The sequence below is a fragment of the Moschus berezovskii genome, chromosome 1, assembly GCF_049115385.1.
Source record: "Moschus berezovskii isolate FMDL1 chromosome 1, NW_MosBer_1.0, whole genome shotgun sequence".
In the NCBI taxonomy this organism is placed as follows: domain Eukaryota; kingdom Metazoa; phylum Chordata; class Mammalia; order Artiodactyla; family Moschidae; genus Moschus; species Moschus berezovskii.
In genome coordinates, this window is record NC_142460.1 from 41,585,698 (window position 1) to 41,601,661 (window position 15,964).

General features: G+C 36.0%; 1 protein-coding gene and 1 long non-coding RNA gene across 4 annotated transcripts in view; one reads left to right on the forward strand and one right to left on the reverse strand.

Annotated features, from left to right (window-relative positions):
- The window catches only part of LOC148778717 (uncharacterized), a 59,455-nt gene extending 48,734 nt beyond the window's left edge, over window positions 1–10,721 (reverse strand). For both annotated transcript variants that reach the window (XR_016037392.1, XR_016037391.1), the window contains exon 1: window positions 10,657–10,721. This is a non-coding gene — a long non-coding RNA (uncharacterized LOC148778717). The remainder of the gene's footprint in view (window positions 1–10,656) is intronic.
- LOC129553416 (SAM domain-containing protein SAMSN-1) overlaps window positions 1–15,964 on the forward strand; it is a 99,329-nt gene that overhangs the window by 24,217 nt on the left and 59,148 nt on the right. Inside the window, exon 1 of one of the 2 annotated variants that reach the window (XM_088836122.1) lies at window positions 14,580–14,737. The exons of the other annotated variant lie outside the window; for it this stretch is intronic. Coding sequence (XP_088692248.1) covers window positions 14,681–14,737 — 57 coding nt within the window. The 5' untranslated portion in view covers window positions 14,580–14,680. Of the gene's footprint in view, window positions 1–14,579; window positions 14,738–15,964 lie in introns of those variants that run through there. 2 annotated transcript variants of the gene reach the window in all.

The window sequence follows — 15,964 nt, forward strand, 5'->3', positions numbered from 1 at the left end:
ATCAAATACTTCCTGACCTCGTTCTGTGCCAGATACTACGCTAGTGCTAGCAACAGAGCTGGCTTCTGCCTTCTACGTAACCAAAACAAACAAACAAATAAAGGAGGTTAAAAAAAAAATTCTTTAAGTACCTATGTGCATTTAGTTGGAGAAGGCCCTCTATGGAAGTGACATGGAGTCTGATACTTTAAGAATGATAAGGAGCTGGTCAGGTGAAAATGAACAGAGGAGCACTTCAGACAAAAGAGAGTACTTGACCAGAAGCCCAAGACGGAAAAGAACTGAACAATGTCCAAGCATGAAGAGAAGACCAGTGTGAGTGGATCAGGGAAAGAAAGGAGACTGGCCTGCACAGGCCACGGCCAGAGACGTCCAGGCCTTTCTGTTCGTGAGAAAGACTACAGAGCTTGTTTTCAAAGTGCAATTACAAATCCACAGTTAAATGTTATCACCAAATCTAAGTGAAAGCAGAACTGAATTCTTCTGTAGAAATTTCCCTTGGTTGGTGGCTGAGGATAAACAGCATATTCAAATATCATACAGCATGTGACAATGAGAGAACAGCAGGTTAGACTAGTCATTACACATGTATCAGCTTTGGAAATTAGTGGCTAGACATGGTATCTACAAGTTGGGTCACACTGTGACCACAATCTAGAATGAAAGTAAGACTTGAAAACCTAGGGATCTGCTGCTTTTCTACCTTTGTATTTGAAGGAGAGAGGATGAAACTAGCATTAGCTGAGGTCTTTTTTTGTATCAGGAATTTTATACATATTGTCTCATTTAATCCCAACAATAATCTCATGAGGAAACATTATTTTCCCCTTTTACCCATAAGGAAATTCAAAATCAGAGAAGTCAAATGTTGCGCTCCAGTTTATATATCTTGACTGGACTCAAAACTATGTCAGTCTTCTAAAGTCCATAAGCTCTCATCACATCACGTGCCTCCATGGATGGGTGACAGGTGGGAAAGTGGACCCCCAAGCCAGACTTGCTCAGCAGAGGTCTAGTAACCAGAGGCTGTGACTGCTTTCGAGGTTGCTGATGGTGGTTGGAATCCCATGCCCTTAAAAATCAAACAAAGAATTCTCTCTCTTTCCAAAGAGATATCAGGTATCAATTAACCAGTTAGTTTTCTTAGGCTGCAAGGCATCGATGTTAACTCAATTATTTGCTTCACCACACTACTTGATTGACAAAGAAAAACAGACTTTCATTTCTCACAAGTATAACTGCAAAAGTTATGGAAAGTTTTCTTATTCAAGAAGAGAATGGAATTGAATTGTGGGTAATATACTTGTAAAATCCTGTAAATGATCACTTGATTTCTCCCTTCCCAGAAATGACAATACAAATACTTTAAAGTTAGAATGCAGAAAGGTTTCTGAGGACCTGTGCCTTGCTGTGGCTTCACGCTTTAGGTGGAAACCTCAGTCGATGTGTTGGGTCAGGGAGGGCAATGTGTACCTCTTTATAACATACTTGTTCTCCTAAGAACTTCTACCATTACTCTTGAATTAAAAGGTAAAAATGGAATTCCATCTAAATAAAACACATGTACACATACATACACACACATGTATACATACTCTCTCTATATGTATATATACATATGCATATATATCAGGTATGTATATATATTTGATATTATGAAATTTGATTTTGCTATCAGTTCAGTTCAGTTCAGTCACTCAGTCATGTCTGACTCTTTGCGACCCCATGAATCATAGCACACCAGGCCTCCCTGTCCATCACCAGCTCCCAGAGTTCACTTGATGTCCATCGAGTCGGTGATGCCATCCAGCCATCTCATTCTCTGTCGACCCCTTTTCCTCCCGCCCCCAATCCCTCCCAGCATCAGAGTCTTTTCCAGGGAGTCAACTCTTTGCATGAGGTGGCCAAAGTACTGGAGTTTCAGTTTTAGTATCACTCCTTCCAATGAACACCCAGGATTGATCTCCTTTAGAATGGACTGGTTGGATCTCTTTGCAGTCCAAGGGACTCTCAAGAGTCTTCTCCAGCACCACAGTTCAAAAGCATCAATTCTTCGGCAATTAGCTTTCTTCACAGTCCAACTCTCCCATCCATGCATGACCATGGGAAAAACCATAGCCTTGACTAGACGGACCTTGGTTGGCAAAGTAATGTCTCTGCTTTTTAATATGCTATCTAGGTTGGTCATGACTTTCCTTCCAAGGAGTAAGCATCTTTTAATTTCATGGCTGCAATCAGCATCCACAGTGATTTTGGAGCCCCAAAAAATAAAGTCTGACACTGTTTCCACTGTTTATCCATCTCTTTCCCATGAAATGATGGGACCGGATGCCATGATCTTAGTTTTCTGAATGTTGAGCTTCAAGCCAACTTTTTCACTCTCCTCTTTTACTTTCATCAAGAGGCTTTTTAGATCCTCTTCACTTTCTGCCATAGGGTGGTGTCATCTGCATATCTGACGTTATTGATATATCTCCCAGCAATCTTGATTCCTGCTTGTGCTTCTTCCAGCCCAGCGTAAAAACATTCACCATAATCATGTTCCACTCCATTTCTTTTATAATTAAACTGATATGCAATTAAAGTATTTTATCTTATAATTATAGTCAGAGTTGAAGAGATGATCACATTAGGGGTTTTGGTTGTCTAAGTAAGAGGCTAGACAGCTACTAACATTTACAACTTCACAGGTTTAACATAGCTTCAAATGTTAAGGAATGAAAAATATTCTGATCACTCTTGAATCTGCTATAAATGTTTCTGGCAAGCGTAAGTAGAAAGGAAAAAAGTAATTTTGTACTTCCTGTTTAAGAATAGATTTCTGAAGAAAGGAAGCTCTTATATGTCTCTCCAGGAATATTTTATTAATTACTTTTTTTTCAGTTTAGAGGAAATCATGGTCTATTGATCAGCATAGTCTACCTTCCTCTTGTGCTTCTGGGGAAAAAAGTACAAATTAAGCAGAGGATTTTTTTGGCTTTAGAAGTACTTTTAAGCCTACACTTTTAAACTAAATGCAAGGCTTTTTAAAATTCTACAATGCTTTATAATTTTCAAAAGTATAACACACAAATTCTGTATAATTCTATGATAATCCCTTTTATTCTTCTACCCCTATATTGCCACTTCCTCCTTCCTTCTCAACACTGGTACCACTAGTTTATCCTCTGTATTTGTGAGTCTCTCTTTTTTTTTTAAATTGCCCATTGTACTTTTTAGATTCCACATATAAGTGATATCATACAGTATTGGTCTTCCTCTGTCTGATGCATTTCATTTAGCATAATGCCTTCCAAGTCCATCCATGTTGCTAAACAGGGCAAAATTTTATTCTTTGCTATAGCTGAGGTAAACTTACTTCTTTATGCTTCAGGTATACTACATCTTCTTTATTCATTCACCTGTTGATGGACACTTGTGTTGCATGCATACTTTGGCAATTGTAAATAATGCGTCTATGAACATTGGATTGCATATATATCTTTTTGAATCAGTGTTTTTACTTTTTTCAGATAGATACCCAGGAATAGAGTTGCTGGGTCATATGGTGGTTCTGCTTTTAGATTTTGAGAAATTTCTATACTGTTTTCCATAGGCGCTGTACCAGTTTACATTCCCACAAGCAGGGTAAGAGGTTTCCCATTTCTCCACATCCTCTCCATCATTTGTCATTTATGTTCTTTATGTTAGTAGCAATTCGGACAGGTGGGAGGTGATATTTCATTTTTGTTTTGAACCTTATTTCCTTGATGATTAGTGATATTGAGCATTTTTCATGTGCCAGTTGTCCATCTGTGTTTCCTCTTTGGAAATATGTCTATTCAGCTCTTTCACCCATTTTTTAATTGGGTTCTTTGGAGTTTTGTTTTTTTTTTTTGCTGTTGAGTTGTATGAGTTGTTTATATATGTTGGATATTAATCCTTTATCAGTCATATTCTTTTCAAATATCTTAGCCCATTCAGTGGATATTTGTTTTGTTGATGATTTCTTTTGCTGTGCAAAAAAAATTAAGTTTAATTAGGTCCTATTTATTTTTGGTTTTGTTTCCTTTACTCTAGGAGATAGACCCCCCCCCCCAATAGTACTGTGATTTATGTCAAAGGATGCTTTTGCCTATGTTTCTTCTAGGAGTTTTGTAGTATTTGGTCTTACACTTAGATCTTTAATCCATTTTGAGTTTATTTATGTAGATAGTGTTAGAAAATGTTCTAAATTCATTCTTTTACATGTATCTGTCCAGTTTTCCCAGCACCATTTATTGAAGAGACTATCTTTTCTTCACTTATAATCCTGCCTTCTTTGTCATCAGTTAATTGACCGTAAGTGTGTGGATTTATTTCTGGCCTCTCAGTTCTGTTTCATTGACTATGTGTCTGTTTTTGTGCTGGTACCATCCTATTTTGCTTACTGTAGCTTTTCAGCATTGTCTGAAGTCAGAGTATGATTCCTCCAGCTCCATTCTTCTTTCTCAAGATTATTTTGGCTACTCAGTCTTTTGTGTTTCCATACAAATTTTTAAATTATTTGTTCTAGTCCAGTGAAAAACACGATGGATATTTTGATAGGAATTGTATTGGATAGATGGATTGCTTTGGATAGCGTGGACATTGTAACAATATTAATTCCTCCAATCCAATCTCTATATTGTTGGATATATATTTCCATGTGTTCATGTAATCTCCAATCTCTTTCACCGGTGTTATACTTTTCTGAGTATGGGTCTTTTCCTTCCTTAGGTAGATTTACCCCCAGGTATTTTATCCTTTTTGATGCAATGGTAAATGGAGTTGTTTCTTTAATTTCTCTTCCTGATAGTTTATTGTTAGTGTATAGAAATGCAACAGATTTTTGTATATTAATTTTGTATCTTGCAACTTTACTAAATTCATTGATGAGCTCTAGTAGCATTCTGGTGGCATCTTTAAGATTTTCTGTGTATTGTATCAAGTCATCTGCAGACAGAGACATTTTCACTTTTTCTTTTACAATTTGGATTCCTTTTATTTCCTTTTTTTCTTTTATTGCTGTGGCTAACACTTGAAAACTATGTTGAATAAAAGTGGCTATGTTGAATAAAAGTGGTGAGAGTGTACATACTTATCTTATACCAGATCTTAGAGAAAAACAGGGAATTTTAATAGTACATGTACTATGCACAGATAAAAATTAATTTGAAAGTATTTTTGTGTAAAGTTAATTCAATTTATTCAGTCAGTATTGTATATTATGAACAGAATTTCCTTTTAGCCTAGTAAGATATGATTCAAGAAGTACTGGATTATATTCTTAGTTTAAAAATTGCTTTGAATATTTTCAATAAAACATTTGTTAATTGTTTTAGACTATAAATAATGAAAAAGTAAACTATTTTCACAGGATACTGTATTTCTGTGCTTGTGGGAAGAATCTACAAATATGGAGAGAATACAATTATTTAAATGTGAGAATGGATTTCTATTGAAAGACTTTATATTTGTTCCTGCTTTCTTCCTACTGTGTAATTCAGTAGCATTGTTTTATATCAATCTTAAAATTTATAAATTTGGAGTGGCAGGACAGGGATCAGCTTTATGTAATTAGCTACATGCTCCATGTAATTAGGAATTTAGCAAGTAAGATAGAGACACATATGTTTTCAAGGGCAGAATGAAGACGAGAGTTGGAGATGATAAAAATGTGAATAGTTGTAAAAACTAGACTCTGCTTAAATACAGCCTATAATCCATATATATCTACCAAAAAGATGCAAACCCGTTAAGACAAAGGCATTTGATAAAAGAATGGACTAGATGCCAACTAATGTTTGTGATGATGGAGGGCGAATGGAGGATTGGAGAAAGTCAGTCTCGGAACCTTCAGGAAAGGATGCTGCAGTGAAGTGAGTCCATGTGCACCAAAGAGCCCCTCAGAGCATCAGCATTGGAAGCCTGCAAGGAAGCTCCCCTACTCCCCCAAAGTTCACTCAGGACATGGGTGGATGATTAATAGGAGAATAATCCTGATGATCACAGAGAACAAAATTCCAGAACCTGTCATCTAAGGGTTTTCTGATAATATGGATTGATTTTTATATGATGCTTTTAGCAATGTATCAATAGCCAAAAATCACTAGACATTTGAAGAAAGCCTCAAAGGTGAAAGCCAGAGGTCAAAGCAAACTGAAGAAAGAAATCAGAAGGAAACGAAGACAACAAAAGGAACAGAAGGAAATTATAAAATGGGAATCAATCACCTCAGAAAGATAAGAGAATATATTCCATTTATTTAGTTAGTGTTTAGTATATGCCAGTCACTTTTCTACTAACTTTATAATGGTGTCTTATTTAATCCTCATAGATTTGAGGTAGGAACTATTGTCCATTTTAAAGAAAGCTTAAGTATAGTATACTTGGTTAAGTATAGCCAAGGACATCTTAGAAAATTGCAGAGCCATGATTTGAACCCAAGTAGTCTGTTTGAAATAGCTCAACTGGAATTCCATCACCTCCACTAGCTTTGTTCGTAGTGATTGCAGCCATGAAATTAAAAGACGCTTACTCCTTGGAAGGAAAGTTATGACCAACCTTGATAGTATATTAAAAAGCAGAGACATTACTTTGCCAACAAAGGTCCGTCTAGTCAAGGCTATGGTTTTTCCCGTGGTCATGTATGGATGTGAGAGTTGGACTATGAAGAAGGCTGATCGCCGAAGAATTAATACTTTTGAACTGTGGTGCTGGAGAAGACTTTTGAGAGTCCTTTATACTGCAAGGAGATCCAACCAGTCCATTCTAGAGGAGATCAATCCTGGGTGTTCATTGGAAGGACTGATGCTAAAGCTGAAACTGCAATACTTTGGCCATCTCACGCGATGAGTTGACTCACTGGAAAAGACTCTGATGCTGGGAAATGTTGGGGGCGGGAGGAGAAGGGGACGACAGAGAATGAGATGGCTGGATGGCATCACCGACTCTATGGACATGAGTTTGGGTGAACTCCGGGAGTTGGTGATGGACAGGGAGGCCTGGCGTGCTGTGATTCATGGGGTCACAGAGAGTCGGACACGACTGAGCGACTGAACTGAACTGACTGAGTCTGTTTGAAGTCCACCCTCTTACCCATGACATTTTACCTCCTTTCCAAGAATTAAGAATAGAATATTCTCAAAGCTTTACTTTTGTTTAGTTAGTTTTTAAAACAGATTACTAAAATATACCCTTGAAAAAAAGCTAGGACCTCAAAAATAACCTGTACCCATGTACACTGAACCTCCATTCCATCTCCCTAACTCTCTCCACTCAAGTAAACCATTACAGTAAGTGTTATGTTCCTCACTTCTTTGTTTTTAAAACTATATATGTATATTTTCTAAAAAGCTTCATGCTATTTAAAATTCTTCTGTGAACTATTCTTCTCTTGCATTTCTAAGATTCATCCATATTGTTGCATGTTAATTGATTTCATTAATTGTTACTGCTATATTTTTAAAAAAGAACAAAGTGTTATGAAAGAAAATAATCAGAAGTTTTACAAAATACAACATTACAGTTAAAAGAAAATACTTATTACAATAATTAGTAGAAAAGTAATTGAATTTCCTAGAGTAAAAAAAAAAAAAAAAGGAAAAAGAAGGAGAAGGAAACAGAGACATATATCAGAATGAGAATATCAATCAGGGTTTCTAACATTGTCTTATTAAGATTTCCAGAAAGAGAGAACAGAGAAAGAGATGAAGCATTTATTAATGAAACAGACCTTCAGGTTGTGTTTTTCCTGTTTGAAGAGCCACTGAGTGAGCAGTACAGGGAATGAAACAGTAATGGGTATTAAAACATATAACATGACATTTTGGGACATACCAAAGATAAAAGGAATAATATGCATATATTCTTTCTCTCTGTGGTGGGAGCAGGGCGATTAGGAGAAGTCCATCTACAATAAACCAGGAATCAAAATAGCATTAGATTTCTCAACAACAACTTTGGAAGCTACATGACAATGGAGAGGCCTTCTAAATTCTGAGGAAGAATGAAGCTAGAATACCAAGTCAAAATTGCGTTTGAATGTGAAGGATCTACAAAGTCCTAAAGCATTTCCATTAAGGAGCTGTGTTTCTATGAATGAAAGAGTAGACAAAAAAGATGATGTGAGACTGAGGTCAAAGAGAATCCAAACCAAGAGGTGGTTGAGAATTTCTATTTCAGCCTCAGGATTGCATCCTTAGAGAACAATCAAACCCCACTGAAAGAAGGAAAACAGAAATTTGAAATGTTTGGTCATTTACAATTATAAATATGGTGAGTAAATTTCAATGTTCAAAATAAATCAGTTGATTAATTTGTTGTGGGCATTAATTTAGGATATTTTACCCATTATGAACTCCAAAAATAAAAAACAAAAGGAACACAAAGCACTATACCTAATTTTACTTATTCATGAACAATATTTACAAAATGATAATAACTACTGATTTAACTAAATAATTAAAAGGAAGTTGGGGAGTGAAAGGAGTTACAAAATGCTCAAGGACAAAACAGGAATCAATAGATAATGTCTAATATATAAATCAAGAAACTATAGGCCTATCCTATAGAAAAAATTAACTAATGAGAAAAATGGTTTTAATACTAGACGGATCATACAAAGAATTGAAATAAGTCTGGGAAAAATAAAAGGATGTGACAGGGAACTTCTGGTTTTTTTTATTGTTTTTTTATTTTTTAGGGTAGTATTTTCATTTCTACAAAATAAGAAATGACATTTTGAAGTGTAAAACGGAAACTATAGAAATGTGAAGATGATGACCATAATTTGGGTGTGATATTGAGGCAAGCAAAAACTAATGAGATGAAATGTCAAAGGTTAAGAGAATAATAAATAATTTTTAGAAACATAAAGTGGGTTTCTATAGCTCCAGATCAAGGAGGAAATAGAATACATTTATGATAGTAACTTTGGAGATCAATTTATAGATGGAAACCTTATCAAAAGCCATCATAAGGGAACTTCAGAACCTAGGAAATTTCATAACATGAAGACAAATCTAATCTGTGCTCCTACCTTGATTTTAATAATTGTGAAATTAGAGAAAATGATTTTAATGAGAGCATTGAGGGGCTTTTGACTCTTCTTAGAGGCACTACAAAGTAGCTTGGCTTGGGAAAGGACCTTGAAAATGTAGTAGGTTTGTCCATGTGATGTTAAGTCTTAATTGAAGAAGAGGGTTTTAGACTAGTTACATGCTTCCTGGTTTCACATTTTATACACACCTAAAGATTGAAACACTTTCCAATCAGTAGCTCAGCATTATTGTCTCCCACCCTCAAATAAATCACTCCTATTCTATGTCAGGTCTTTAGGTATAACTATGGTACAGAGTGATGTTTATGAAGTAAGATTTTGGATTGAATCCAGACTCCACCACTTTCTAGCTGTGTAAACTGGACATGTTACCTAACTTCACCTGGAAGTTGGGAATGATAATATTAGTAGCAGCTTATAGAGATTTTTTGACAGTTACATGGGACATATGAACGAAGCACAGAGCACAACGCCAAGCATATAATAAGCATTCAAAAATGATAGCTATCATTATTATTGTTAACTTTGGGAATGACTTCATGAACATTAAATCTTGAATCATAAAGGTATGAAATTTTGTTTTATCATTTACTTATTGTGGCAACAACTTAGAAAGTATATATTCATAATTTGTTGAATAACCTAAGTAATTTCCATATGACAGCTTCCCAGTTGGCTCAGTGATAATCCGTCTGCCAAGCAGGAGACATGGGTTCAATCCCTGGGTTGGGAAATTCCCCTGGAGAAGGAAATGGCAATCCACCCCGGTATTTGTTCCTGGAAAATCCTATGGACAGAGGAGCCTGGCGAGCTACAGTCCATGGGGTTACAAAAGAGTAGGACACAATTTAGCGACTAAGCAACAACAAATTTGCATGTATTTTAAACTTAATCAGATCCCCCTAATTGTTTTAGTCACTGATGAACTGGTCCTCCTCATTTTTGTTTACTGAGTCTCCTCTTATATTGTTTCAAACATCTTGTCATGCATAGATGTAACCTAAGATGTTCTTTGTCTCTTTCAAAACACTTTTTTCCTGTATGATTCTTAAGTTCACCATGCATCTCAGACTGTTAATCTTCTTTGTTTATCTCATGTCTCTATTTCTCCTACAGCGAAGATAGTGAGATAATGCACTACATTATCTCTTTAGAAATTTAAAATAAGAAATATTGTCACAGGGCCAAGTTCTCTCCCAAGAGGCTTCCCAAGGTACCTAGGGTGCAACCAGCAGCTCCCCTCTATCAGAAACATAAAGTTTTGAGCACCCCAAGAGTGGTCCCTTTGGGATAACCACCCTTTGGGATAACCTTGCGGGATTAACCACCATGACTTTTTTAATATTTATAGTGAGAAACAGCAACTGCAGAGTTTCAGGGACTTGTTGTCCTTATGAACAATGCATTCTCTTTCTGCTGACGGGAATTAATCTGAATCTGAATTTGATTTGAATTTGATTATTACATCTTAGCAATCTGCCAGTAAATATTTTTTGGACTGCTGAAACAACTCTTTTATGTCTCACTTTACTTTCTCATCAAATATACCGCAATAGCTGTCATCAATTTGCAATTTCTTTAAAATTTTGACTTACCCACTATGACGCAGAGGTTGTAGCTGGCATACATGCCACAAAGTCCGAGCCTTTTTTCACCTTGTCTGGGTTAAAACCATTAAGGTAATGTGCGAAAACAAAGCACCAAAACTTTGCTCTTTTGCAATTTCCCTGTTTCAGAATATTTCTTAAGCAACATGTGGTTTAGTGGTTCAGTCATGATAGGGAATTTTCGTGCTCTGTACTGACTTTCTACCTCATTCCTGCTCTATATACCTTTGACTTTAGAACTTGCTGTATCACTCTGGGTGAGCCATTAAACATGTCCATGGATCCAGAATTCCACAAAACAGAAGATAATCGATCACAACATTCATTACTGTATCAACTGAGGCTTTTTGAGGGCTAAGATGTTTAATACAGATTGTAACAGAACCTTGATGTCATATATGTCTTTTAGTCTCCAGAAAACATTTTTTCTTGAGTAGAAGAGAAGGTTGGAAAATTGCTTCTCCCATATTTAATTCTGAGGATCAAGGTCCAGTATTATTTACATTTAAAATATTTCTTAGAGTCTTGATGATGGTAAAATGCCTAGAGATCATAAAAGTAAGATTTTCCTCAGGTTCAATCCCTGGGTTGGAAAGATCCCCTGGAGAAGGAAATGGCAATGCATTCCAGTATTCTTGTACTGGAAAATCCCATGGACAGAGGAGACTGGCAGGCTACAGTCCATGGGACTGCGAAGAGTCGAGCACAACTGAGCACAATGCACAAGCTGCTAGGGTGCAACACTTTTAAAAAGTTCATATAGTCTGGCTATGGTCACCATAAAGGTGACTGTTCTCTATTCTTTAGTTATCGCTGTAGAAATATAATCTATAAAAAACATTATCCCAAGCAAAACTATTCAAAATCCTCTTTAAGATCCATGAACATTTCTTGATAGAAAACATCTCTTACATAAGTAATTCTTTATTGGCATTTCCTTTTATTCTCACCAAAACCCTAACATGTAGTAAGCACATTATCATTCCTATGTTATTGACCGAACTCCTCAATTGAGTTAAATTTCTATTCAGTTGAAAAAGTGGGGGCACAGAGGTTGCAAGTGTTTCAATAAGAAATAAATTTTTTCATGACTTTCAATTTCTAAAGCTTTTTTTTTCTTTTTTTTTTTTACTTAGATCACTGCTTTAACTTAAGCCCCAAGAGAAAGTTTGAAAAGAAGCATAGTGCCAGGGAATTACCCAACTTCAGAGTACCCAGGTTCTTAGTGTCATACTCTGTGTCACTATTTGGAAAGTACCAGCCTGATAACTCTTGAAAAATATAATCCTGCTCTTAATATCCAGTAGAAGAAGCATACTAACTATAATCTTAACAAGTGTATTCCTTCAATTCTGATACAGAACATAAACTATATTTTAGCTAGTCAGGTGGCTTGATATATTATCAGACAGCACAGAACAGACAATTTAATATTTGGTAGATGAACCAGTGAAATTTGAACACTAAAACTGGGTTTCAGGGAGGAGGGGCTTAGAGGTATGAGTAAAGACTGAGAAATAGAGTCAGTTGACTTTTCACCTAGAAAAGCTGCTCATTAAGAATACGGTACCACTGTTTTTCAACCCAGGGGTTTTATAAACAAAATCTAGGTTGATTCCCTTAACAAGCTGGTTTTAATAGAAGTGGAGTTTCAGACATCTTACAAGTCTCCCTTTGGTAAATCCCTAATTAATAAGAAAGTTTGAACTTTTTGCTTTTACTTTCCTGGGTATGTTGGTTTTGACATTATAATGAAGATGCTAAATCCATTAGTTCGATGGGGAAATTCTTTCTAAGTCATATTAGCTCTACTCCAGGACTATTAAATAAGGACTTCGGATGCTTCATTTGAAGGTACCGTTGATCCACTGGATCACCATTCTATTAGCAATTATCAACATATGGCAATGCAATTTGTAGCAGAAAGACATCTGGTTAATTGAGAGTTCTGTTTAATTAATTTCCTTATTAATCAGAAATTTACAACATAAAGAGCTTCCCTGGTGGCTCAGATGGTAAAATTGTCAGCTTACAATGCTGGAGACTCAGGTTCGATCCCTGGGTGGGGAAGATCCCCTAGAGAAGGAAATGGCAACCCACTCCAGTACTCTTGCCTAGAAAATTCCATGGCTGGAGGAAATTCCTAGTCCTATAGGAAATTCCTATAGTCCATGGGGTCAAAAAGAGTCAGATACAACTGAGCTACATCACTTTCACTTTATAGCCTCGTAATGTGTTCACAAACTAACAATATGCATAATCATTTACTTCTGGATTCATATTCCTATTTATATGAATTTCATCCATACTGTTTTTTAAAACGTACATATATGCTTTAAATAGGATTCAGTTCAGTTCAGTTGCTCAGTCGTGTCTGACTCCTTGTGACCCCATGAACCGCAGCAGCACCAGGCCTCCCTGTCCATCACCAACTTCCGGAGTCCACCCAAACCCATGTCCATTGTGTCGGTGATGCCATCCAACCATCTCATCCTTTGTCGTCCCCTTCTCCTGCCCCCAATCCCTCCTAGCATCAGGTTCTTTTCCATTGAGTCAACTCTTCACATCTGGTGGCCAAAGTATTGGAGTTTCAGCTTCAACATAAGTCCTTCCAATGAACACCCAGGATTGATCTCCTTTAGGATGGACTGGTTGGATCTCCTTGCAGTCCAAGGGACTCTCAAGAGTCTTCTCCAACACCACAGTTCAAAAGCATCAATTCTTCGGTGCTCAACTTTCTTCACAGTCCAACTCTCACATCCATACATGACCATGGAAAAACCATAGCCTTGACTAGACGGACCTTGGTTGGCAAAGTAATGTCTCTGCTTTTTAATATGCTATCTAGGTTGGTCATAACTTTCCTTCCAAGGAGTAAGCGTCTTTTAATTTCATGGCTGCAATCAGCATCTGCAGTGATTTTGGAGCCCCAAATAATAATGTCTGACACTGTTTCCACTGTTTCCCCATCTATTTCCCATGAAGTGATGGGACCGGATGCCATGATCTTAGTTTTCTGAATGTTGAGCTTTAAGCCAACTTTTTTACTCTCCTCTTTCACTTTCATCAAGAGGCTTTTTAGTTCTTCTTTACTTTCTGCCATAAGGGTGGTGTCATCTGCATATCTGAGGTTATTGATATTTCCCCCGGCAATCTTGATTCCAGCTTGTGCTTCATCCAGCCCAGCGTTTCTCATGATGTACTCTGCATATAAGTTAAATAAGCAGGGTGACAACATACAGCCTTGACGTACTCCTTTTCCTACTTGGAACCAGTCTGTTGTTCCATGTCCAGTTCTAATTGTTGCTTCCTGACCTGCACGCAGGTTTCTCAAGAGACAGGTCAGGTGGTCTGGTATTCCCATCTCTTTCAGAATTTTCCAAAGAATATTGTGATCCACACAGTCAAAGGCTTTGGCATAGTCAATGAAGCAGAAATAGATGTTTTTCTGGAACTCTCTTTAGTATTGTTTAAAATCTAGTTTATTGCATCTTCCAGTAAGGTTTACATAGGAATGCAAAGTTGACTACCCCGAGTATTCTCTTCATTTTTTACATACTATAAAGTTCACATCTCAAGTTTTGCTTCATTTATTAGCTCAGATGTTTTCTTCTCTCTACTTATCTCTGCCTATCTCTCTACCTCTCTCTCTATCTCATGGATTGTGTTACCGATTTTTATTTTTTTATAAATGGAAAAAATGTGTGTTATTTTGAAATCTTCATGGCCCTTATAACTGCAGGCATGCTGAAGTGTGAGGTTTAGTTCGGGATCTACCTCATAGACTATAGCAAGAACAGAATGTTAAAAAGTTACCAAAGAATTACTGTAAAAAAAAAAAACTTTACCCATGTAGATGTGAAGTCATATCCTGACCAAAAAGAGGAAGTGGCAGGTTACTATACTCAAACTTCTCTGCGGCTGTACATCACAGGCAGAACACTGCTGACCGTCTTCAGTCATTTCTGTTAACAACAGAAAGTGTACTCATTCGGAGTAGTGTGAATTCAAAATGCTGAAGAGAAAACCATCCAATGTTTCAGAGAAGGAAAAACATCAAAAGCCTAAGGTATGGTGATTTCATACAGGGTCAAACAAAGCCAAATTATTTAATAGAACGCAAACAGAGACATATGGTTTCTATCTGCCCGTATGGTTGAAAGCTTCATGGCAAATATGGGAAAAACTGAATTGAACATTAGCTGTTAAATGATACCTGACAATTATTGTCTATGTAATTTTATCTTATAGGGCATATTTGATTATATTACAACTATAACTGAACTCTGAACTCATACTGTCAACACCATGGAAATCATTTTGGTGATCTCTGTTTGAAAGACTGATATTATGAAATCTTTGTGTATATTCTTAACAGCTATAAAGGTGGCAAAGTCTATTTAATAATCTACCAAGTGCATTTAATTTCTTACAGTTTCAGTTCTTCATAATGCATTATAAAGGTTATAAAATGGAGATGTTTTGATTGAATACTTGATGTTTTTCATTTCTTCAGACTAAAATATGATAGCTTATTATAGAGGCTATTTTTACTACTTTCTCTCTTGAACTAGCTCCACTACTTGAGAGAGTATTGGGTTGTTTGGGAAGCATCAAAATTCCATATATGTATAGATTTGTTGAACTGATTCTATTTGAAATGTTAGTCTATTCTTTGTCTTGAAAATAATTGCTAACTACTACTTAAAACTAGGGTATGAGATAACAAAGTTTGGATTCTATTGTATGACTCTAAATTAGTTTCATTAGTATCATAAAGGAAAATATCTCTCAAATACTGGTGTCAGTGAATTTTTCCAAAACCTATACATTTTTTTAATTTCTTAGGTAAACATTTTAAATATGCTTGTTAATAAACAATAACTGAGGTCAAATGTCTTTTTAGAAGGTTGATTTATTATCTATTATTGGAATTTATTTGCTTGGTACCTTCTAGAGAGAAAGGAATTGGTAGTTGATTGTGAACTTTTGAATTGTCATGGCATTGAACAATAGTCAATATTTTATATTTTATGACTCTTTGCAAGTTACCACCAAAACCTCTCTGAAGGAAACAAAGAATAAATAATTTCTGATATTTGAGAATAAATGATTTTCAATATTAATTTTTCCTGACAAAAAGATCTGATAAAGGATAGGCAAGCATTTCTACTTAAATATAGCTGGATAACATATTATGATTTCTGTCTTTTCCCCTGGTAGAATAAAAATGCAAGGTAATATTTCTCAAAGAGTACAACAAGCATTGCTTACCTTTCTATTTAAGATTAATTTT